This window comes from Paramisgurnus dabryanus, chromosome 6 (assembly GCF_030506205.2).
Source record: "Paramisgurnus dabryanus chromosome 6, PD_genome_1.1, whole genome shotgun sequence".
Lineage (NCBI taxonomy): Eukaryota > Metazoa > Chordata > Actinopteri > Cypriniformes > Cobitidae > Paramisgurnus > Paramisgurnus dabryanus.
This window is the reverse complement of record NC_133342.1, coordinates 48,315,504-48,338,431: the sequence shown is the minus strand read 5'-3', so window position 1 is coordinate 48,338,431 and position 22,928 is coordinate 48,315,504. Positions and strand designations below refer to the sequence as shown.

At 37.7% G+C, this 22,928-nt stretch overlaps 2 protein-coding genes across 8 annotated transcripts; both read right to left on the bottom strand.

The window, feature by feature from the left end:
* Positions 1-4,179: 4,179 nt before the first annotated feature.
* Positions 4,180-18,363, bottom strand: fggy (FGGY carbohydrate kinase domain containing). Of its 7 annotated transcripts, XM_065272958.2 has the most exons (15): positions 16,440-16,992; positions 16,151-16,262; positions 15,922-16,073; positions 15,759-15,847; positions 15,399-15,514; positions 14,981-15,106; positions 14,748-14,851; positions 14,542-14,649; positions 14,132-14,193; positions 13,918-14,068; positions 13,729-13,803; positions 13,515-13,635; positions 4,732-4,826; positions 4,564-4,625; positions 4,180-4,337 (listed from the first exon to the last, which is right to left on the bottom strand). In XM_065272958.2, the coding sequence occupies exons 1-15, from the start codon at positions 16,656-16,658 to the stop codon at positions 4,223-4,225; spliced, it is 1,707 nt and encodes a 568-aa protein (XP_065129030.1). In that variant the 5' UTR covers positions 16,659-16,992; the 3' UTR covers positions 4,180-4,222. The 7 variants fall into 7 exon arrangements, with proteins under 7 accessions (XP_065129030.1, XP_065129025.1, XP_065129026.1 ...); XM_065272953.2 differs by adding an exon at positions 18,299-18,363 and having other exon boundaries at positions 13,515-14,068; positions 16,440-16,639; XM_065272954.2 differs by adding an exon at positions 17,003-17,041 and having other exon boundaries at positions 13,515-14,068; positions 16,440-16,639.
* Positions 18,364-19,588: 1,225 nt separating this feature from the next.
* On the bottom strand, positions 19,589-22,460 carry tada1 (transcriptional adaptor 1). The gene is made up of 8 exons (XM_065272959.2): positions 22,329-22,460; positions 21,970-22,061; positions 21,789-21,854; positions 21,590-21,690; positions 21,283-21,495; positions 20,843-20,994; positions 20,387-20,543; positions 19,589-20,089 (listed from the first exon to the last, which is right to left on the bottom strand). Exons 1-8 carry the CDS (start codon positions 22,400-22,402, stop codon positions 19,937-19,939), a joined length of 1,008 nt encoding a protein of 335 aa, XP_065129031.1. The 5' UTR covers positions 22,403-22,460; the 3' UTR covers positions 19,589-19,936.
* Positions 22,461-22,928: the final 468 nt, after the last annotated feature.

The window sequence follows — 22,928 nt, the reverse complement described above, 5'->3', positions numbered from 1 at the left end:
ACTTTTTGTCAGAGTGGCCAGTATTTCATCTTACCACCACGGTTTTAAAAGACACTAGTTTACAATCCGCCCCCCTGCTGTGAATTATCTCACACACAGACGCTCACAGAGCAGCTTCTGTAAGTTTGAGGCTGATCAGAAAAATTGTCATACTACTATTATCACACCGCTCAACTCTCCGCTCACATGCTCTGATCCCAACCGAGAAGCCAGTGAAGAGCCTAGGTTGGTGGGATGATGCCTCCCTTAAAGACAAAGAGCAAGTAGAGCAGCTTAGGAAGGTGGTAGCCAGTTGCCTGGAGAACATTGACAGAACCCTGCTTCCTGGCAAACCGAAGCTCTGGTGCATGCTGTATGGACTACTTTCATGTCTCCTGTGGCCACTAACCCTCTATGAAGTCCCACTCTCTAAGGTAGAAAATCTGGAGAAATTGGTCAGCTTATATGTAAGGAAGTGGCTTACCCTTCCCAGGTGCCTCAGCATTATTGGACTTTACGGAAAAGGGATGCTACACCTGCCCATTTCCAGTCTGGTAGAGGAGTACAAGTGTCAGACTGCAGATGATGCTACTGGATTCGAACAATCCATTTGCAGCCCAAGCTGCCCCCATCTTGGCCACCGGGAGGAAGTGGACCACGTTGGCTGCAAATGAGCAGGCAAAGACAGAACTCCGACACAAGGACATTGTGGGTCGAGTGCAGGAGGGGAGGAGTGGTCTTGGACTTGGGGCCAGTACATCAGTGTGGAGCAAGGGCTCTCCATCTCAGAGACGCAAGATGGTGGTCCAGGAGGTATGTTGGAAGGAGGAAGCAAGAAGGTGCGCCCAAGCTGTGGCACAGACAAAGCAAGGGGAGTGAATGGCATGGAAAGTAGTGAAGAAGAGGAAGATCTCCTGGTAAGAGCTGTAGGAGATGGAGGCATTCAGGGCAAGTTTTACCATCAGGGCTACGTATGATGTCCTAACTTCTCCTGCAAACCTATGCCAATGGTATGCCAAAGACCCCAAGTGCCCTCTATGGCTAAGTCTAGAAACACTGAAGCACATTTTAGTGGGATGCAATATCAGCCTCACCCAAGGCCTAACACATGGCGGTACAAACAGGTCCTAAAGTGTTTTGCAGCAGTGTTGGAAAGGCGATGGACAAGCGTGAATGCCCTTCCTCCCCGTCACCCCAGTGGCAGCCAACACCATTTATTTAGGAGGGTGAGGGTCAAGGCAACCTCACCATCATCACCAGCTGGGCAGAACATGGGACTGGAAGCTGCCGGCAGACTTCAATGAGAAACTCTGCTTTCCAGCTGAAATCGCAGCCACCAACCTGTGACCAGACCTTGTTTCGTGGTCAGCCTCCCTCATTATCGAGCTCACCGTGTCCTGGGAGGTGCAGTGGAGGATGCCTATGAAAAGGTTGAGGTACGCTGAACTTGCAAACGATGCACAACAACAAGGCTGGAATGTGAAGGTACGCCCAGTGGAAGTAGGCTGCAGAGGTTTTGTGGCCACCTCAACATCCAGGCTACTCGGGGAGATGGGAGTGCGAGGAAAGGTCCGCAGGCAGTCAAAGACCTCTCTGTGGCCGCGGAAATGGGAAGACAGTGGCTGTGGGTGAAGAGAAAAGACTCTGCCTGGGTCTTCAAGTGAGTTGATGGCACCTAAACCTTGGAAGCTGGGATTCACTGCTGAACCCTCTGGAGGTGTTGTGGGCCTATCTGCAAAACACCAAGGAAGTAGGGCACCCACTTGACAACCCAAAGGGTGCCATCACTCAATCAACCATCCCACAGAGTCTCATTGGTGCCTCGAATATGCATTAAGAGATATCTAGGTAACACTTTACAATAGTGGTACATGAATAATCATTAGGCCCGGCGCCACAAGGGTGCAAAAGGGTGCATTGCCCCCTCAGATCTGATTTGTTCCCTCCTCTTTTTTATTTTTGTATTCATGGTTACAAATAAATTTTCATCCTTTTAAGTTAAATAATAATTTAACCTTATCCCCATATGGGATTTAGAATGTTCATTTAGAATGACATTACTGCCAGATTCAAACGTCTTTCACGTTGGTTGACGCTGAGCCGGACGAGCTCAGTCAGCGCTGTCATATATTAACACTATGGAGTGTTTTCAACCTCATTATGTTTATTTTAGATTTCAGACATTTAAATCCACATAAGCATTGGTAAAACAATAGCCTATAGTTTGTAAAATACACCCTGATGTCTGTGGAAGCAGAAATAATAATCTATTAAAATAAGATAATAATTTGCAAATAATAAATAAAAAATATTTTCAAATAATAATAATTTGCCGAAGTGTGTTATTCATATCAAACAAACACAGTGGAAGCAACTATGAAGTTTACTCTATTGTTTTCAACGTTATAATAATACCTGTTTGAAAGACGAGGATGCAGCACACCTGTCAATCAGCTATATTACATAACAGAGTGAGGCCAGAGACGAATGTGCTCTTAAACAGGAATTAATATATGGAATAATTTGTGCATCTTTGAATAACTGTAAGAATACATTTCCTTTAAATTTCATTTTTGTCATATAAAGTTTTAAGAGATAATAATGTTTTATCCACTTTTATTGCTTATTTAGACTTGCGGTTAACAGCGTGTTTGACGCATTTAGCCTACCTCAGAGTTTATTTCAGTAATATTGCTGTTTTTCCAGTAATAATAATACAATTTACATGTCAATCCTGCTTCCTTCTCTGTTTATTAATTTCATTATGCTGTTAAGTTATATCCTATGTGAATATATATTGCCATATGAGATGTCCATTGCGTTATATAAATTATCTCGTCTATTATTCAAATCATATGCGGAATAATGTGTGCATCTTTGAATAACTGTAAGAATACAGTTCCTTTGAACATAGTTTCAAAGTTTTTTCAAAGTTTTGTGAAATAATGTAGTTAGGATTTTTATTGCAGACGTTTATTGCCGTTGAATATCTACTCTCGTCTATAATATGGAAATCACATAGGACATAGGATATATAATGTGGTATACTGCACAGTTACCCTGCTAATTTTAATTTATATGTGGACCCTAGCTAGAGATTTTAAACATCCTTAATCCACACTAACTAGTCAACCTCATGATCATCATTAATGAGTTTCTGGTTATCTGTGCTGTGCATTTAGATATGAAATGTTTTATGAACCGCTGCATTTATGTCTTTCCAAAGCGAGATCTCAGTGTATCATTGATGGTATAAAGTTAAGCCCCCTTAACAATTTCACATGCCCCCTCAGTCATTTCATCCTGCAGCTGGGCCTGATAATCATGTCCTAATACATAAATTAATAATCACTTTACTATGAACTAATGATGAGTTAAGCTATTTACTTAGCAATAACTCACCATAACTATGTCATGAGTCATATGAATTCATGCATGAATTACAGCCACCTTAACTACACATTAATACATGTTTGTTAGTTAATGCATTAATTAACACGTTTGATCGCAAATCATACATGCTCTCTAGAAGAACGTAAATAACTTTTATTTATGAATAATGTTTAGGTTTGTAATGCAAAACTGTTTACATTTGCTCCTGCAGCTGAGCTACAAACATAATTGATTGGCACTGTATTTCTTGCAATATTTACAGTTAACCTTGTTATAAGAGCTAACTTCCTGCTAACATTTTTTTAAATAATAAGTTACACTACTAGTTACCAGGGAAAGTAATTATTAACCTAGTTACTGCCCAAAACTGTTTGTAGTGCACCCTGAAGAGAAGATTATTAAACAATTTGTGGTATCTTTGCATTTTAAGATCAACAAATCTTTCCTTCTGGGTTTCTTAAAAGCAACCTGTATGTGTGTGTTTGTGTATTATTTGACAGATGACTCAAGAGTACAGACATTTGTGTTATACTTTATTTGTGTTTTTATAAATGTGACCTGTGCTGTCTGAATAAGTCTGAATGAGCAAAGAAGTGAAAAATATTGATTTTGGTAAATTTAAAGTTTTCATAAAATAAGTACATGAAGCCCTTATCTAGTGATTCCAATGTTGAAAATTGTAATTAAACATCTAAAATAATCTTGATTTGTAAGAGGTCTGAGAGGTGTACCATCATAAATCCTAAAATTCACCTCACACATTTTTATGAATCAATGTTGTATGAAGAAATGAATAATACACAGAGATTTGTAGGCCAGTGTTAAGTTTATTAAACATTTCATCTGTCAGTTAAACATGAGGCACAGCATCAGTGACTGTATGATGTCCATCATTCATCAGTTTCACATACTCCTTCTGATGATCATAAAGCTTCAAAAACACTGCATATTTCTTTCTGTAAAAGCTGTAAAAGAGAGGTTATACAGAGTCAAACACAACTTCTTATGTATGTAGGAGGATAAAGACAAATTCAGTGACACTAGCAGGGCTTGACATTAACACAGCTGTAAAATGAGGGTGTATTTTAGCATTAGTGTGTGATTTATGACCCATGTCATAAAAAAAACGCTGTATTTGAAAATAAAGACCAATGTAATATACATTGAAAGAAGTTATTTTTTAAATCTTACCTTGCTAACTCAGGATTAGGTCGGACAACTCGCCCTATTTTGGTCATTTTCCTCATTGCTTCCTAAAAGGAAGTGGAATATTTTCTGAAATATTCGTGAGCTCATAAATGCTATCAGGTTAAGGTAATATGATACGATACAGGTGTGTGTGTGTGTGTGTGTGTGTACCTGTATGGAGCTATAGTCAGATGATGCACAGGCTCCTAAAACTGCTGCTCCAATTAGCACAGCTTCTTTCTCTTCTGTCAACACAACAGGCAGACCTGTACACATACCGGCACATCATCATCATCACCATTACCATCACAAACACACATGCACACACAATTATACAACTCTCATTACATCACAACACAAAATATTAAAGTTTAAAACTAATGAAGCTAAATGGGTTTCATTTGAGTTTTAGTGGATATATGAATTCACATCAACTAGTTAAAACAGAGTTTAGTACAGAGCTTTTAAAGGTGGTATAACTTTATTAAGTGCAAAAATTATCCACAAACATTTTTACATGTCCATTGACTTTAAAATAAAATGGTCTATTTTTGGCCTTTTTGGAAGGGTCATGAATAATAATGTTGAGCTCTGCTCTGATGCTCATGCCAGTAAGTTCACATTAGTAAACAAACCTTATGTTTGAGTCATAAACAGGGTGCGAGACCCAAAGGTGTTCAAGACATTAGACTGTCATTAGTGTCACAAATTGCTGCATTAACATCATATACCCCAAATACGTGTACAACTCGAGTAGCCAATATTGGTATTCTGTGTGGCTTGAAAATAGATTTGAAGTACTAATGAGTGTGGGTGAAGAATCCCCAAATGTAAATGGACACAGATCACATCAGCCAGTAGCTAACAGAGTCAAGCACGCTTATAACATTGAAAGCAAGGCTACCGGTACATACTGTTTTCCTCGGGCAACGGTTTCTGATGTTAACAAGTAACTTTGCTACATTCTGATGAAACATAAGTCTGTCAGTTGGATTGTCATACATGTGGGAAAGAATGATAATCAGAAAGAGCAGTCTGAGCTCCTTAAGAAGAATTTCAATGAACTTTTAAAAACACTTGGAAGACCTCTTCCAGCCTATGGAATTGTTTTCTCGGCTACTAAATTTAAATTCATGGCTGCAAAAAAACCCTGTACCATGAGAGGACTGAATTACGTTGACAATATCAAAGGCATCTTTTTAACACAGATGGTATACACCCAAACAAACTAGGTGCTGGGTTGCTTAAAAACAATGTCTTTTCTTCAGCTGAGTGTGCCAGTCCAATCCTGAACAGCCTAAATGCCCACATGATTTCACACCAGCACCTGAATGGACATTCAGATGACAAGGATAAAACTCCGCAGCCACAGCAACTACTGTTCACAGACACAGCTCAGGCTGAGCCCTGCCCACAGACCTCACTACAGCTTCAACTTGCTGCCTTGACACACTCCCCACATCTTTTCTCAAAAAGGTACTTAACTGCTTAGAAACTGACCTTTTAAAAATAGTAAAAACCTCTCTGATCACAGGCACTTTTCCAGAGTCATTAAAAACAGCAGTTGTTAACCCTCTCCTAAAAAACAGTAACCTAGACAAAACCATACTTAGCAGTAATGACGAACGCCTATCTCTATCGTTCTGCATACTAACATATGTACATACATCAGATATAATACACAAACCAGTGCGCACTTTTCTACTCTGTTACAAGCACTGAATAAACGGGAGTAAACATGAAACATAAAGCACAATATGGTCAATTGACAAAATAATAACAACACTAACATAACTTTGGGGCCTTTTCTACTACAATTACAGACCAATCTCAAATCTGTCTATAGGCAAGATTATTGAAAAGTTTGTTTTCAATCAGCTGAACAATTTAAAAACTCTTTTGTTCTGTCTCCAATTTCAAAGCACTTTGGCAAGTGTTCTCATAGTGTTTTCAACAACCTAATCATTTGACAAGTTAAGGGGAAGCTTATAGCAGCATACTTGTAAGGAAGCATTGATGGATTAAATGGAAACCCATGCCTTGTTCAAGACCAGAACAAGTAGTTTGATCCCATGTGAATTTCAAGGCCAACTGGGTTGACTTTGTAAATCACTGCTGTTCAGGTGTTCAGTTCAGTGCTGATTAGGTTGCGTTTTAAATCACTCCTGTTAAAAAGTACTAAAGTGGTCTTTAAGATGATGGGGGCTTTTAAACTAGTATGTTAATCTGCCCTTCTATACAGGTTCCCTTAAAACTGCTGTTAAATAAGCAATAATCTTACGACTGCTCTCAACAAACATCTAGTTTGAATCTCTACTGAGTTTCTAACTGTCTGTGCAGTTATTGTGGTCCCCTAATGCCTTGGTAGAATTCTATCCTTAGTACAGAGACCACAAAAACAGCACAGGCTGGATTACCATTCTCCTAACTGAACCAATGACCAGTCTGCTTGTCATAACCAAGACGCCATTTTCACACAGGGAGTGTGTGGACAATTTTCAATCTGGTTTCCATCAGCATCACAGCACAGAGACAGTGCTCATAAAGATAATAAATGATATTCGATTAAACTCTGATTCAGGTAAAATATCAGTGCTGGTGCTACTAGATTTGCTACTAGCAGACTTACTGCTGCCTTTGACACAGTAGATCACACCATGTATCACACTGGGTAGGGCTCTCTGGGATGGTCCTCAAATGGTTTAAATCATACCTAAAAGGGAGAGGTTACTATGTGAACATCGGTAACCATAAATCTGAGTGGACATCCATGACATGTGGAGTCCCACAGGGTTCAATTCTTGCACCGCTTCTGTTTAATTTGTATATGCTCCCACTTGGTCAAATAATGAAAAAGAACCAAATTGCTTACCACAGCTATGCAGATGACACCCAGATATACTTAGCCCTGTCACCCAATGACTACAGCCCCATTGACTCTCTATGTAAACGCATTGATGAAATTAACTGTTGGATGCTTCAAAACTTCCTCCAGTTAAACAAAGACAAAACTGAAGTCATTGTATTTGGAAATAAAGATGAAACTCTCAAGGTTAATACTTACCTTGACTCTAGGGGTTTAAAGACACAAAATAAAGTCAGAAATCTTGGTGTAATTGTAGTCACGTGAAAGCGATAAGCAAATCAGCTTACTACCATCTCAGAAATATTGCCAGAATTAGTTGTTTTGTCTCAAGACAGGACTTAGAGAAACTTGTTCATGCTTTCATCACCAGCAGGGTGGATTACTGCAATGGACTCCTTACGGGGATCCCCAAAAAGACCATTAGACAGCTGCAGCTCATACAAAACACTGCTGCCAGAATTCTGACCAGAACCAAAAAATCTAAGCACATCACTCCAGTCCTCAGGTCCTTACACTGGCTTCCTGTCGCATTTAAAATTGATTTTAAAGTATTGTTACTTGTTTATAAATCACTTCATGGCTTAGGACCCAAATACATGATAGATATGCTAATTAAGCAATATCGTTTGAGTAGGAGTGCGATTGCTCTATATCATCATGGCTGTGATTAGGCCAGAGACACGAGGCAGTTCGACAGCAGACATTTGAAAAAAGAAAACAACAACAGAGTTATTTTTAAACCCTCTATGTTTGGGATCTACTTTTTCCACCACGGATTTGAAGACCAGAATGACAGGTAACACTTTCAGCTGTTTTGAATCTCATAATAACTCAATAGAAGGAAGAGCCGTTTCTTAAAGCAACACTAAAGAGTTCTTGCTCTTTGCTCCCCCTACAGGTTAGAAGCATACTTGTTCATTAGCACTGTAGTAAATACTGCAGCACAGCTGGCTCTGATTGGATTGTAGGTCTGCCGTAAAGCAAGTTTTTGTAGTTTTCACTCGAACTACAGGACCACTACCCGACGGTTGGAAACTTCTATAGTGCGGTTTTGGCCGATAGAGGGCTGCAAAGCGAATGTGAAAGTGCCATTCACCCTGTTTTGAGTGGATGAACCACTAAAACGTTTTTGGAAACGTTATTTTAAGGTAAAAAAACTCTTTGGTGTTGCTTTAATATTACCGTCTCTTGGTTACAAAGTGTAGTTTTAAAATTAATTCAGTCGATAATATATACGTATAATATTAAAATCTGAAGTCGATTAGAAAAGATAGTTCGTATTTGAACATTTGCTTAGAAAGATTCAGTAAGTGAGGAAGTCAAGTGTTCGCTCACCCCGTTGATCACTGCCCTATCTGGGCTACATCTCTGACAGAGATTCCCTGGATCTGATGTAGGCCTATCTGTGTTCAAAAATGAAATTATACCTGCAGTATTTGGTGTCATGAACAGGGGTTTCACGTGGGTGGGTGGGTGGGGGGTGGGGGTTAGGACAATTCTAAGGGCCCACGCACTTTTGGGGCCCCCAAAGATAATTTTAATTATAATTTATTGGTAACATAGTAGTAGGGCTGTAACTTTTGAGAAAAATCAAATTCGAACGGATTTCGAATATCATGCAATGTATCCGAATATATTAGAATATCTAGGTGCCCCCCGCACGCATAAAAAAAACACCGTAATGGAGATTCAATCACAAACGTATTAACAGTGACAGTCATAAACAGGGCTGTCTGGATTACTTTTTTATATAATGTTTGAAACAGCAGGTTATCAACTCATGAATAAAAAACGTATATATGAAAAAACAATTCAGAACAGTTACAAACAATAACGTGAAAACTTAAACAGCAGCAGGAGTATAGGAGCCCAAACGGAATTCCCGCCTGCAGATTTCGGCAGAATTCTGCGGATGTAATGCCCGTCATTGACAAGCACACATATCCCACGCTTGAGTACATTAACCCTGCGCGTGCTGTTTGCTCGCACATTTTCAATGATAGAGAGCACAAACCCTTTGATATTTGAGATGAAATTAAACTTACCGCTGAGTTAAGCAGATCTCATTTGACTCTGTCGTCTATGTGACGCGTGACAGTCAGCAAATGATCATTTCAAATCCGTTTACAAGACAAATGCTGTTGTTGTTTAATATAAAGTTTACATTGCGTTGTAAAAATTATGAAATTATCTTCATACATGCTAGTTTCATAATGGGAACGTATTAACACAAGCTTTTTATTCTGCTATAATATTTAACACTTATAGCAGTGTTAAATATGTCATTTTAAATACAAACTATAATTCTATCTTGACAAATTAGATTCATGTTGGTCCAATTTGATTTCCTCTCTTGCGCACAGTTGTCATTGTTGGTCTCACTCTCAGCCTCCTTCCAAATACGAGGTGTTACTGTAAAAAATTTGCTACACATGGCATTTAAAAAACCGGATGGTTTATTTATAGTTCGAATACAGATATTTCACGTCATGTTCGAATGCATATTCGAATATCGAATAAAAAGTGACAGCCCTACATAGTTGTAGTAATGTTATTGATATTATAAATGTATTTAACAAGGAATTACCAATAAAACAAAATTGTGGCTTTTATCTGCATTTCCAGCAAAATGCATCCCCCCCTTTCAGCAAATGGTTTTGTCCAGTCTCACGTAGCCCCAAGACGAGAGGCACGTCCATTTGAGACGCGCGTGCGATCAGCGGAGGCTTGTTTCGTTGTGCGGGGCAAAGTGCGAGTAACTTATAAACAAAGCATAGTATAGGTTTGGACATCAGAAACTAAAAGAGACTGCAGAGTTCACAGAGAGAGAGAGAAAATGTGCTGACAATTACCCAATATTTATTAAAGGTGACATAGAATGATTGAACGGGGTATTTATCATTGTTCTGTGATGTGACATGTAGACAAAAAATGTTTTTGTTTGGGTCTGTAATGCCTTAGAAGCTTCCTAAAAAGCTCTCTCAGATAGATCTATTAGGGTGGGGGATTTTAAACAAGTGGTTTTGAACCTATTTGGCTCCCCCTACTGGCTTAACTTGCAATCTCATTACTGATTGGCTGACTTTGCTGCCACTCAAAAAATGTAGCCAATTATTTTAAAGTGGAGGGACAGTTAGATGCCTGTGATGTCATAAGCATCAGTTTTTCAGATTGGGCCGTTTTCTGGCTGACATTTCTAAAAGAGGAATTTCTATGAGACAGAGATGTTTAGCATGTTTAGCACTTTTTGTATGTTTGTGGATGCGGGTAGACTACCATTATTCAACAAAGACAAGGTAAAAATGGTTTTTCATTCTCTGTCCCCTTTAAAGAAAGGTTACTTAATGTTATATATAATTTATATTTCACGGAGCTGCCCTTTTGACATAATATTAACGTCAGTTATAACCGCTTATTACACGGCTCTCTGGAATGCTTGATTCTGATTGGTCAGTTGAGACATTTGCAGGTTCGTTCTTTTCAAATAATAACCGCTCCAAAATAATAACGCATAGCCGGACTACTTGCACGAGTAAAATCGCTCCGCGCCAATAAAGATCAATAAAGATTACTGTCTGTTTGGCGCCATCTTGTGACAAACACTCGACAACCACGACAAGACACAGACAGCTTACTAAGACTGAACTTGACAAAATAGAGCATGACAGCTACGAAGCCAACACACAAAAAAATACAGAATGGGCATTAAAACTTCTCAAAGACTGGTTAAAGAGAAAAAATGGAGACAGACAAGTATGAAGCAGAGGATCTTAATAAGGTATTACGATCATTTTATGCATCTGTGCAAAGTTTCGCGGAAGGATAAAAATGTTAATTTAAAACAAATATGCCAATAAAATGTTTCAAATTCATATTCATGTCCAGATTTTTTCTTATGTGGCAAGTAGCCGTGTAATAAGCGGGATAATGTAGAGGCAGCCGGTAGTTATTGGGAAATAAGCCCCTTCAGTGTGATACAAGACCCTCCGCTTCGCGTCGGGTCCTGATCACACTGTCGGGGCTTATTTCCCAATAACTACCGGCTGCCTCTACATTATCCCTTACTTATAGTACTTAATGGTGAATTCAGTAGGTTACGTTTATCACCGTTTAAAATGAAAAGGATATCATTTTTTTCCAGATATCTTGAATTTGTAGCCACTTGCCAGCATTCTCCTGTTAGCACATATTTCCAGTGGACGTACACGTGAGACTCTACCTGTGAAAACCAGACTAAAGTCTTAAATCTAAGTGTGAGATAAAGAGCATCACAATTTGATTTCAAACATTTATTTCACTATGATTTCAATTGCTGACATAAATTTACTCAGTCAATATTAAAGATATCAAGTTTATATTTTCACAGAATTTCCTTTACATTATGTAAGATACTTTTATGTAGAAAACAGTAAATCAAAAATAAATACTTCAGCTGGGTTTTCACAGGCAGGCTCACAATTATCTAGTATATGAAGTTAAAGGTTTTTTTGGGTTAAGGTTCAGACAAACCATATCATGTATGTTTAATCTTTTGTTTAAGAATGTTGCATTTCTCTGAATATTTGATTATTACTGTAATGTATTTTTCTATTAAATTTACATTTGCATAATAAATCTGACATGGTTGGTTTCTGACTAATTATAGTGGTCAAAAACAATAGCAAACATTATAGATTTGTATTATTATATTGCAGCAGACAAAGATTTTAGGTAACCTGGTTTGCTTGTATTTTTGGGGCAAAATGGGAGTGGTACGGGGCCCAACTCATATTCTTTCATAGGGCCCAGAATTGCTAGTGGCGCCCCTGGTCATGAAACTATTATTAAAAGTCACTTTTACTCTTGTTTTATTCTTTTTAACAAATTTTAAACTGTTTAATTAAAATCACATTTATAATTCTCAAGTAAAACATTCAATTCTTGTTTTTTTAGGCATTTATTCTGTCTTGTCTCAGTCTATCAGTTATTGCTGAATTTCCACCACAGTTTGGCAACGAGGATGGGATCGCAAAGCTGAGGGATTACTGAAGGAAACCCGAATTTAGGGACCAAAATCTCCAGCTGAGGCGATCAACAAATGAGAAGGGGGAAGTCAGCAATTTCGTCCAGGGGGCGGTGAGTAGTAATTCATGTCCAGGGTGTTTAGACTAACACGGCTGTAATTACGAAATAGTCTGGTGTGCCGGGCAGCACAAGAATTAATGTTTCGTGTGACGGGCCACACGGCAGTAATTGTGAAAGAGTCTGCGAACAAGTGTCGTGAGCAGTGCGGGGAAAGATAGATGAGACATCTGACATGGTGAATGCTATGAGAAGGAATGGGGACGAAATAGATGAATTTATGAAGAAATGAAAAAAATATATAATTTTCCAAATAAGGGATGTTTAAGCATTTAGGGATTAAATTATATGGGAATATGTATCTGTGTTTTTATTGTGATTTTATTTCTCATATGTTTCTTTTTTTTCCTGTTATATATTGTTTTCTCAGTTCTAAGTAAAGTTCTTTGAATGACCTCTGTGTATGTAATGTGCTATTACAAATAAACTTGCCTTGCCTTGCCTTGCCGTATATCGCTAACTCAGCAGCCACACATTTGTTTTTAGCATTGTAACAACATTGTAGTTAATTTAATGTTGGGGCGTACATCTGGACTGTAACGTCACAGTTGGTGTTATGTTGTGATTGGTCTGTTTCCAGCGGTCTTTTGCATGCACGAGGTTTACATAAAAAAGAGGAAACGGTCGTGTTTGAGGCTCACGATATGTTATTACCATGTGCATAACTCTTATTATTCATCTATGCCTACTTAAATACAGTTTTTTATTCAACGGCACTTTTAAAGTCATCTGGTGAAGTCATCCTATAGTTTCATATTGTAATATATGGCAGAAAGCAAAAAATATAACAATGCAAAAAAAATTCTTAATCCGTGTAGCCATAATGTTTAGGTGTGAGTGGCAAATCTTTTTGACCAAACACAGGGTTAATTTAAATGAGTGAGGTTAAAACCTGTAGACTGTCTTTGAAATGGTCCATTCTTTCATGTTAGTAATGTTTTGACAGCAGAAGTCAGTGAAATGATACCTGTGGTGTTGGCATGTAGCTGTACAAACAGAGGATTCTTGCTCAGGCCTCCACACATGAAGAGAGTTGTGATGTCATGTCCTGCTTCTCTCATGGCATCTATAATGTGTCTCGTGCCAAGCTTCACATATAACAACACAGAGAGAGAAAAGCAAGGTGGCAAGGGAAAACTTGTACACACTGTACACACATCTGGAGTATATATTTGTCTTACAGCGATAGCCTGCAGAGTTGCTAGATACAGCAGGGCCAAGTCATCCAAAGTTTGGGATAAAGTGAGTCCAACAATCTGTGAAAACCAGCACACATCATAAACTGCTAAGAATATTAAGCCTTTAAGATCATCACTGTGTTTGACTGAATGAAATGAAGTGTAGTGTTTAAGAGAGGTTCTGCGCGTCACCATGCCCCTGGACGTCTGATCGGCCAATGGAGAACGATTGCCGTGAAAGTCAGGCCATACGTGCAGGTCTGCGGTCAGCTGCTCAACATGTGTCGTGATTCGGACCAGGGTTTCCAGATGAAAGTTCAGATAGGAGTAAATGTGTTTCCCACTGCGGACACAAAGCCTTTAGAAATGAAAGAGCTCACAGAGACTTATTGGCAAAATCACAAACCTGTCCTTTGCCTGATCCTTTAACTGTGTGTACGCCGCGTGTCCTCTCAACACATGGTCAACCTGAGAAAAGACAACATGACTCATTTCAAATAACCTGAGATGCGGCGTATCATTCCCACATAAACACTATTCAGTGTGTCATACAAAACCGAAAATAATAAGCATCAGGAAGCAGAGTACTTTTGCATTTAGCCGGACCATTTATGATCAGATTCAAAACGACATCTCTCATTTGTTTTGGATGGATTTGTCAGTGTTTGTGGTAAGGCATTATGGGATGGTCTCATACAGGAAAGACCCATGCAGTTATTTCTTTTTGAGTCTTCACATCAGGACTGATAGTGTTTACAGTACCGAACATTACGCTAACATCTATAACATATTCATTTATAAATCATCAGGACTAACCAATCTCCCTGTGACGCTCTGACCTCCTTCATTTAGCCACAGATCTGGCAGCATGGCAGAGAGATACGGACCCCAGACCCCGGGAACAAACAATGCCCGACTGCTGACCTACAAAATACATCATCACACTTTCTCAGCTCTGAAGAGTTTTTTCAGAATTACACAAAACATTTTTCTTTTTCTAAACAGACTGTAATGAAGCTCACAGCCATGTGACATGAAGATGTGCCACATATAACAGCCATGCGGGATGTGATCGGCTGATTTTCACAAGGCAGATGATGGCCGCTCACGTCAGCTCCCATGACACCTAAATCAGCCAATCAGAGACAAGGGATGTCCCCTCTTTATGAATCAAATTGACTTTTACCAAACAATTTGGGCAAAATAGCTTACCCAGTTTCCAGTGTTTCTGTGATGGACTGAAGCTGTGCTTTACCTAATCCACCCGCATGCGCATCTATAAGTGATGCGCCCACGGCTGTGCCCGCTTTCAGGCCTAAATCTGCAGCAGCCTCCGGTGTAAGACCTCCTACTAAACGTCCCGGACAACACGTCTGTGACCCTACAATACATTCATATAATACACTGCTTATGTAAATCAGATCATATATTACACTGTACATAGACCTACAGCAGATCTCTTCCATCCTCACACAACATTACTATTATTAATGTTAAACGTTAAGAAACATAACATACAAGACTCAGATGGGTCGGTCACTATTATTAGCATACTCATTTAAAATAAAAAAGCAGTATAGGCTTTCTTTATGTTTTAATGGACCAAAAACATAGTAAATGATGCCAGATGATGTTTATAGCTTGAAAACAACTTTTGTTCTTTCTTTGCTTACCTATTTTGTAATAATTGTTCTCCATCAAGTCCTCCAGACCAACAGCGGTCCAGAAGCTGTCGTTCCATCCGTCTGATGGGGAATAGGTCCACTTACACACTACAGTACACAAAGACCTATCGGAAGATTACTGTCAATCTGCTGTTTCAGTTTCAAATAATCCAGACCGATTTAGAATTGAGGAACAACTTTTTGTTATTGTTTGCATTACTGTATTTCATAATGTTTGCTTTATGGGAAAATCTGCTTAATTGTCATATATATATATATAAAATGGGCTTCACTTTCTTTATGTACAGTCAAATTTAATTTCCTGTTTTATTTGACACAGAAATATTATCGTAAAAAAAAAAAGTTCACCTTACTAAGGATCCAGTAGCTTTCCATGACAGAAAGTCTGGAAGATCAAAGAAATGAGATGCGTCTTTCCAACAACTTTCCAGCAGATTCTGATCACAGATGGGAAGAAATGAAAATGCAGAATAGAGAAACAAAGCCTTTACAATGACGTACAGTATCTTACCTCTTTCAACCACAATAATTTGGGAGGTTGCATTTCAGGAGACATCACACCACCGACTCGCTGAAGGACTTCATGTTTCATAGCTGTGATTTGAGAAGCCTGTTGTGAAGCCCGATGATCCATCCACATCACTACATTTCTCTCTTTGATTCCTGCAAGCAAGCCAACACCAGATCAAACTCACACGTGACAGGAAGATTTAAAACCTGACCGTCTAAAAAAACCTTACCGGCTTGATTGACAGCCACGGCTTCAAAGTTTCGGTCCAGAGCTACTAAAGAGCAGGTAGCATCAAATCCAATACCTCTCACACAGTCTATATCGATGTCCCGAGTTACCTCCTGAAAAACATACATGTCATCATATAGGGTCACAGGAACACCCAACACCTTAGACCCGGGACAGGGTAAAAGACAAGGACTTTCTTACAAACACTTCCTCACCGATGTCAATCTTCATATAGGATTGTTATCTAGGAGCACCTTTAATATTTGGACATGAGGAGATTTGTTATTCACCTTGACTGCTCTGCAGCATTTCCTCCAGATATCTGCTGATGATTGCTCATAATGATCAACACATGCTTCCCATATCTGAATGTTTTCTTCAGCCATGTGTTTGACGTGACCGTCAGGACTAACAAGAGCTGCACGCACACTGCCAGTGCCAACATCCACTCCAATATAATAACAACAACAACAACAACTCATCATTTCACCTGAAAACACACAATACATCTCATATTACATCTACACATCATGTTTACCATAAAATCATACTTTACATTAAATCAAGCGTGTAATATTTCACCAGCACACTGTCCTCATTAGTAGAATGCAAAATAACAATAGATCATTTCATCAATGTCATTTGAAATAAAATCATTATATTTTTAAACATGCTTGGGTTTTTTGCTTTACTGGCTTTCATTTAAAATGTATTTTAATTTAATTTATAGTCCTTACAGTAAATTATTACTTTTAAAAAATTATTGTTATATCATCATATGTAATTATTATCTATACATTTTGGAATCAAAAACTGTCAAACCCCCCATAAATAGGTCAATTTTTTTGTTAACTTTAACTGTGTTTCGGTAAAGAGTGATAAGTCTAGCGTGGGATAATAAACACGTGACCAGACTACGGCGCACGAGCACGACCAAAAAATACTTTAGTGTCCTTACAACTGCAAAGTGCGAAACCGAATAGAAATGCTTCAACAAATCACTTTAATGTAACATTATATTTTGACAGAAAGGGACTTATTGTTCTACATTCATAAGTATTGTGTGCACACGTATTTAATATCCTAACTCCTATTGTACTACTACTAACAACATATTGTACTGCTGTAAAGTGCACGAGTGTCACATCAAGAATATCATTGTACAGGCACGCTAAATTTCTCTGGACAAAAATATGTTTTAAATATACGCTAAATAGAATTCTAGAATTTATAATTTGTATATTTTAAAATGTTGCAAATATATTTTGCCGTATAGACTTGTGTTTCTAAGAATTAAACCCATGACCTTTCTGTTGCAAACACAACCCTACTTAGCCTACTGAGCAAAGTTATAGAGTAAATAAACAATATTATGAAGCTCTTGAAATTATCATTTTTGTAAATAATGTGAAGTCAGTGATAAATCGAGCTATACACGACTAAGTAATTATTTACTCTACATATTAATTAATCTATTATAATATTTCAACATCTTAAAGATGAAATATTTCAAGTCTTGATTTGTTTTTGTTGTTTTTTTTTTGGTGGAGTACTAGAAACGTTTCGTTAAAGCTTGTTTTTTTTCAAAACACATCATTTTCTATATATTTGACATTATTATATTATTATGCATTATATCCGCATTAATCTCTTCCCATCGGTGTTAGTATTCGTTGTAAATAAATAAATAAATAAAAAGGTCTCATAGATATTAACGTTATACTGACCATTCTCATTTAATAGGCTACACACAGATATAAATACATTTAATGATTTTTTTTTAATTATTAACAATAACGAATGTGAAGTCTTTGCTGACTATTTTAAAACACCTCAGCGCGAGCTTCGTGTTGTGTTCAGTTTCGCTTCGGTGAAGATAATACATTAATTAAAAATAACAAACTTAAGTCAGGAAGCCAGGACGAGTAGCCTTAACTTTCTACAGACTTTTTTTATCTCTTTATGTCTTTGTACCCCACGTGTCTGGGATTTTGTATTATAGGCATTAACGTTAGCTGATTTTAATCAATTGTTTTTATGATTTTTTGCAAAGTAATTAAAACGCGTGGCAACAAATCTAATTATGTTGTGATAAAAATGTAAAAAAAAAAAAGAGGATGTTTAAGTAAAGTACGATTTTAAGTTTTACCTCAGTCACTGTTGTGTTGAGTCTCATAAGTTTGTGTTCAAAGTTCAAATCATTTCATCACATGTTTATTGTTGACTGAATGAATGGTGAGAAAATAAATGAACTGAAGCCTCTTGTCTCCACCTACTGGCATTATAATGTCAAACACACATTTATATGTCATCTAATCGCTAGAAACCCAAGCAGAGGTCTTCAACCTTTTTCAAGTCAAGGATCCCTTAATGAATAGAGGAGCAGGGACCCCCAGTGCATCAAATTCAGACTGGATTTATTTAACTTGAACAATGGTTGCATTACATTCATATATAAAACAAGGTGCATCAATTAAAATGTATATTTGACTTACATTTTTTAAATCTTGAATTGTAGTGGAAAAATAAAACACGTCTTACATTTAATACTGTTGTGTCTTTATTCTTGTGGTCTAGAATAGGACAAATGTTTTAAATTTTTTTTTAAATGCTAATCAAATGAACGTCAAAACTTGACGTCAATTTAATGTCAAAGTTTTGACATCAATTTGATTTGCATTTTTGACCAATTCTTTGATGGCAATGTTTGACGTCAATTTGATGTCTATTTGCTGGGATGTTTTCTTACGATGGTAAAGATATTACAGTAATTATTTTCAATATACACAAACATGTCTAAAATACTACATAACATTTTTTATTAACCAAATAGATTTTAAAGTTGAAACCTTCATGTTAATTAGATTTAATTTCTTTACAAGCCCACCAATGGATTATTAAAAAGAAAAAATAACATTTTAAATTCAAATAATATTTGGAGGACCACTGGTAATACCAGCAGGGACCCCCTGTTGAAAACCCATGGCCTTAAGCATGAAGTTTTAAGGTCTTGATAAGTGTTTGTTTACTGGAATTTTGATCAATTTGATAATAACATGAAAATGAAAATAATAATTTATATGTAAAATAAAATCACTATGGGCTGTGATGATGACATTAAGAGAAAGATTGTGATCCTCTAATAGGACAGTCGTTCTTGGTTGTGTGTTGTATGAATGTTTATCAATCTGACAGTCAGACTCTCTTAAGACTTTTATCTTATTTTGGTTGAAAAACTTCGTACACTTCAGTGTACTTTAAAGTCACAAACCTTTTTGTGTCACTTTTTCAAAACGACAAGAACTTAAGTCACTGTGTTTTGAATGCAGTGTGTGTAACATGTAGACGTTGCTTACTAAGTTTGACAGTTGGTGAATTGACAGGATGAATTTAGAAAGTCTTCTTCATCTATCAGTGTTATAAAAGACATTACATGAGATTTTACTTGATGGAGCATTAAACAGCAGAAACTTTATTTTAGTGAAATACAAAAATATCAAATATACACAAGCATAAAGCTTCATTTATTAACATGCATAAAAATAAACAAGACCTGAGACCAGTAAACAAATATTTACAAAACATACAGCACATTCATTTACTTAGAAATATCAAAATTCTTAGTATTTTAGGAAACCTGACCCATGTCCATTCTAATGTAAAATCCAGGACATAAACATAGTAACAGCCTGATAATGTTTACTGATATAGAGAGAAAACAAGCCGTTTGTGTGTTGTTGTTGTTGTTGTTATAATCCTATGTGATGACTGCCCTACATGATGTCCTTCAGATCACCAGCAGGCCTTCTTTAGTGGCAAGATGTTGTCGGTGGATGTGATCCTGTTCCAGCTCCTCGTGACTGGGATGCCAAAGTCTGGCCAGAATCCTCTCCATGTTCAGTGCGTATATGGTATGAGATGGCATTATCCTGCGATGAACCTGCACAAAAACATCAGCAACATACTTTGACAAACATCAAGTGAGAGTTTGAACCAATGGCAGTGAACTTAATATCACGTTTTAAATATACAAATGAACAAGTCATTATATTATGTCAATTGTAGTGAGGTCTTGTGAGGAAACAATCAAACAGGGGTAGAACATCATAACAGAGTGCCCCCCATTTGTGCCAGGGGGAGAAAAAACACCACTGATGAGTGTAGGCTGTCTACACTAGAAACACCTTCAGTTGACTGACATCTAGTTCCTAAAATGCAAGAAGAAAAACCCTCATACCTGTAGAGCTTCCAGTAAATCATAAACACTGATGGGAGGAAGAGGAGGTGGGATGATGTCACTGGAACACGCCAGCAGAAGAGCGGCCTGTTGTTCTGCATCATCCGGTGACACGTGAGGAGGAGGACCGACAGGAAGCGAAGCGCTCGACGGAGGGCTGGAATAGAGATCATCCAGATTTATAATCCATAATAAAGGTAAATAATGTAAATACAGCCAGCTGTTATAGCCTCTTGACAGCAGAGATTCGTTTTTGACGACGCTCAGGTTTTTTTTATTGTAAAACATTTATCCATTTCTTTGTGATTTGCTGTTAACAAAGCCATAGGAGCATGTTGCCATTTCGCTCCTACAAATGGCACCGCACCGCTGTGTGATGTCAAACAAAATCAATGAATAGAAAATATTCTGAGAGCAGATCAAAGTACAAACCCTACACACAAAACATCAACTTACCATTCAGTGACACTGTGGTAAGCTGCCAAACTGTTCTTCAGGTAAGGTCGGGGTGTAACATCACTTCCAAAAGCATACTGAAAGTGTCCGTCACGCAGACGGTAGGCTTTTCTTCGGGAAACCAAAGCTGTGATAATATCTTTTAAATGGATCTTTAAAAGAGGGGGAAAAAAATTCAGTCTACTACCATAAAAGCATGCATCATAATGCAAACATCAAATACTGAACAATAGCAGTTAACTAGGTATAAAAGAAAGAATAAAACTGCAGTCATCAACATCATTTACTGATATTTACAAATCCATATTATTTTTTTGTGCAAAACCTATTTAATGGTGAATTACCGACTGCATTTTTAAATCATAAAACTCCTCTTATCTCAATTGACAATGCAAAACTTTATTTAAGTAAGTGAATAAAAAAGCAACACACACACATACCTCTAAAGCACAGAGCATGGAGCTGACAGCGTCTTCGGTCACATTGTCCAGACCCATCTCAAAGGCGCTCACCATCATACGTGCTTCAATCTGACCTTTAGTGGGCAATAACAGTGTCTGTGCGCTCAGTCTTACTTCATCTTCCTCAGTAGCCGCCTCACGGAGACTAAACTGCTGAGCTGCACTCAGAGGGTTTTGAGGTTGAAAGCGATGCTGGGGAGAAAATATATTCAAATCTGTCTACTAATATATGGAAGCAACTAGTATATATATATCTAAGAATCATAGAGTGTAAAGGGAAACTAACATCAAACTTTTGCCGAACGGAGGCAAACTTTTTCTTTCCTTTATTAGGTTTGCCTGGTTTGGATGCAGATCCACCCGGCCACTGTAATGAGCCTGGCACTTCTATAAGAATATAAAACTTTTGACATCTTATGACATAAAACAATAAACATCTGCAAAATACAGTCTAAGCTGTGTGAAGTATAAAGGGTGTTAGATACCTGATGTGGACACAATAATCTGACAGCGTGTGAGAATGGCCAACAGGAAGTCATTGTGAACGTGAACTGTGGAAAGAATAACATATCAATCACTTCATCATATCAAACACTTCATCATATCAAACACTTCCACAGGATCACAGGTTTAGCTCTAAGGATGGCACGTGAAAGGTTTATTTACCGTTATCCTGAGCCAAGAGGCGACGGGCTTCAATGTCAAACTCTTCCTTGCTTATTTTCTGCTTAAACCAGAGTTTTAAATTGGCCCAGTAACTATAAACACATTTAAAAGCAATTAAACAAACAAATACGATTATTTTATGATGTGAATTATGTCACAAATATTGTGACCAACCAAAAAACTTATTATAAGAAGCTTTCAGGTTAAAATTTTCATTTAAATTCAATCTTTCTGAATTGTACATGTGAATGTTATATTGTGCGATTATATCAGACAATAAAGATAAGCGTTGTTCTGTTATTAATGTAACTTTTAACGCAGAAGTTTACGATGTTAAACACGATGATTTATATACTCACTGTTTAACGTTATCACCTATAGCGTCTGTTAAATTCTTCTTTGCTATCTCCAGTTCACTAGCATGAGCTGCCATGACGATGACGATCACGCCGGAAGTCACGGTGAGGCACTTCCTCTCATGTATTTTTTTTTTGACCGTTTCTCAAGCCTCCTTTTTTATTAAATCTTTACGGTACAAACATTAGGAACACACAAATAAAGTCATTAATAACACTTCCTCTCATGTGTGAACTGGATGTGTTTTATTTTCGATGTCATGCTGCGCAGCAAAAACCAACATGCGTATGACATCAGATTCCAGTGAGAGCGAGTTGAGAGTAGACTGCTATGTAGGCTTTCGAATTGCTCTCGCGTTGCTCTGATGTCATACACTTGCCCGTCTGCGCAGCGTCACAAGAGATGCAGCTCCTTTGAGATGCAGCTTGACTTGTCTGGAGGGAGGGGGGTGACAAAAAGAGCTTTCAGACAGTCGACCAACCAACGTTAGCAGAGGCAGAGATCGCGTTCGCGTATTTTATCGCGGATTAAATTATGCAACTGATAAATACATTTACAAATATAATAAATGCAGTATTATTCAGCATATAAATGTCATATGT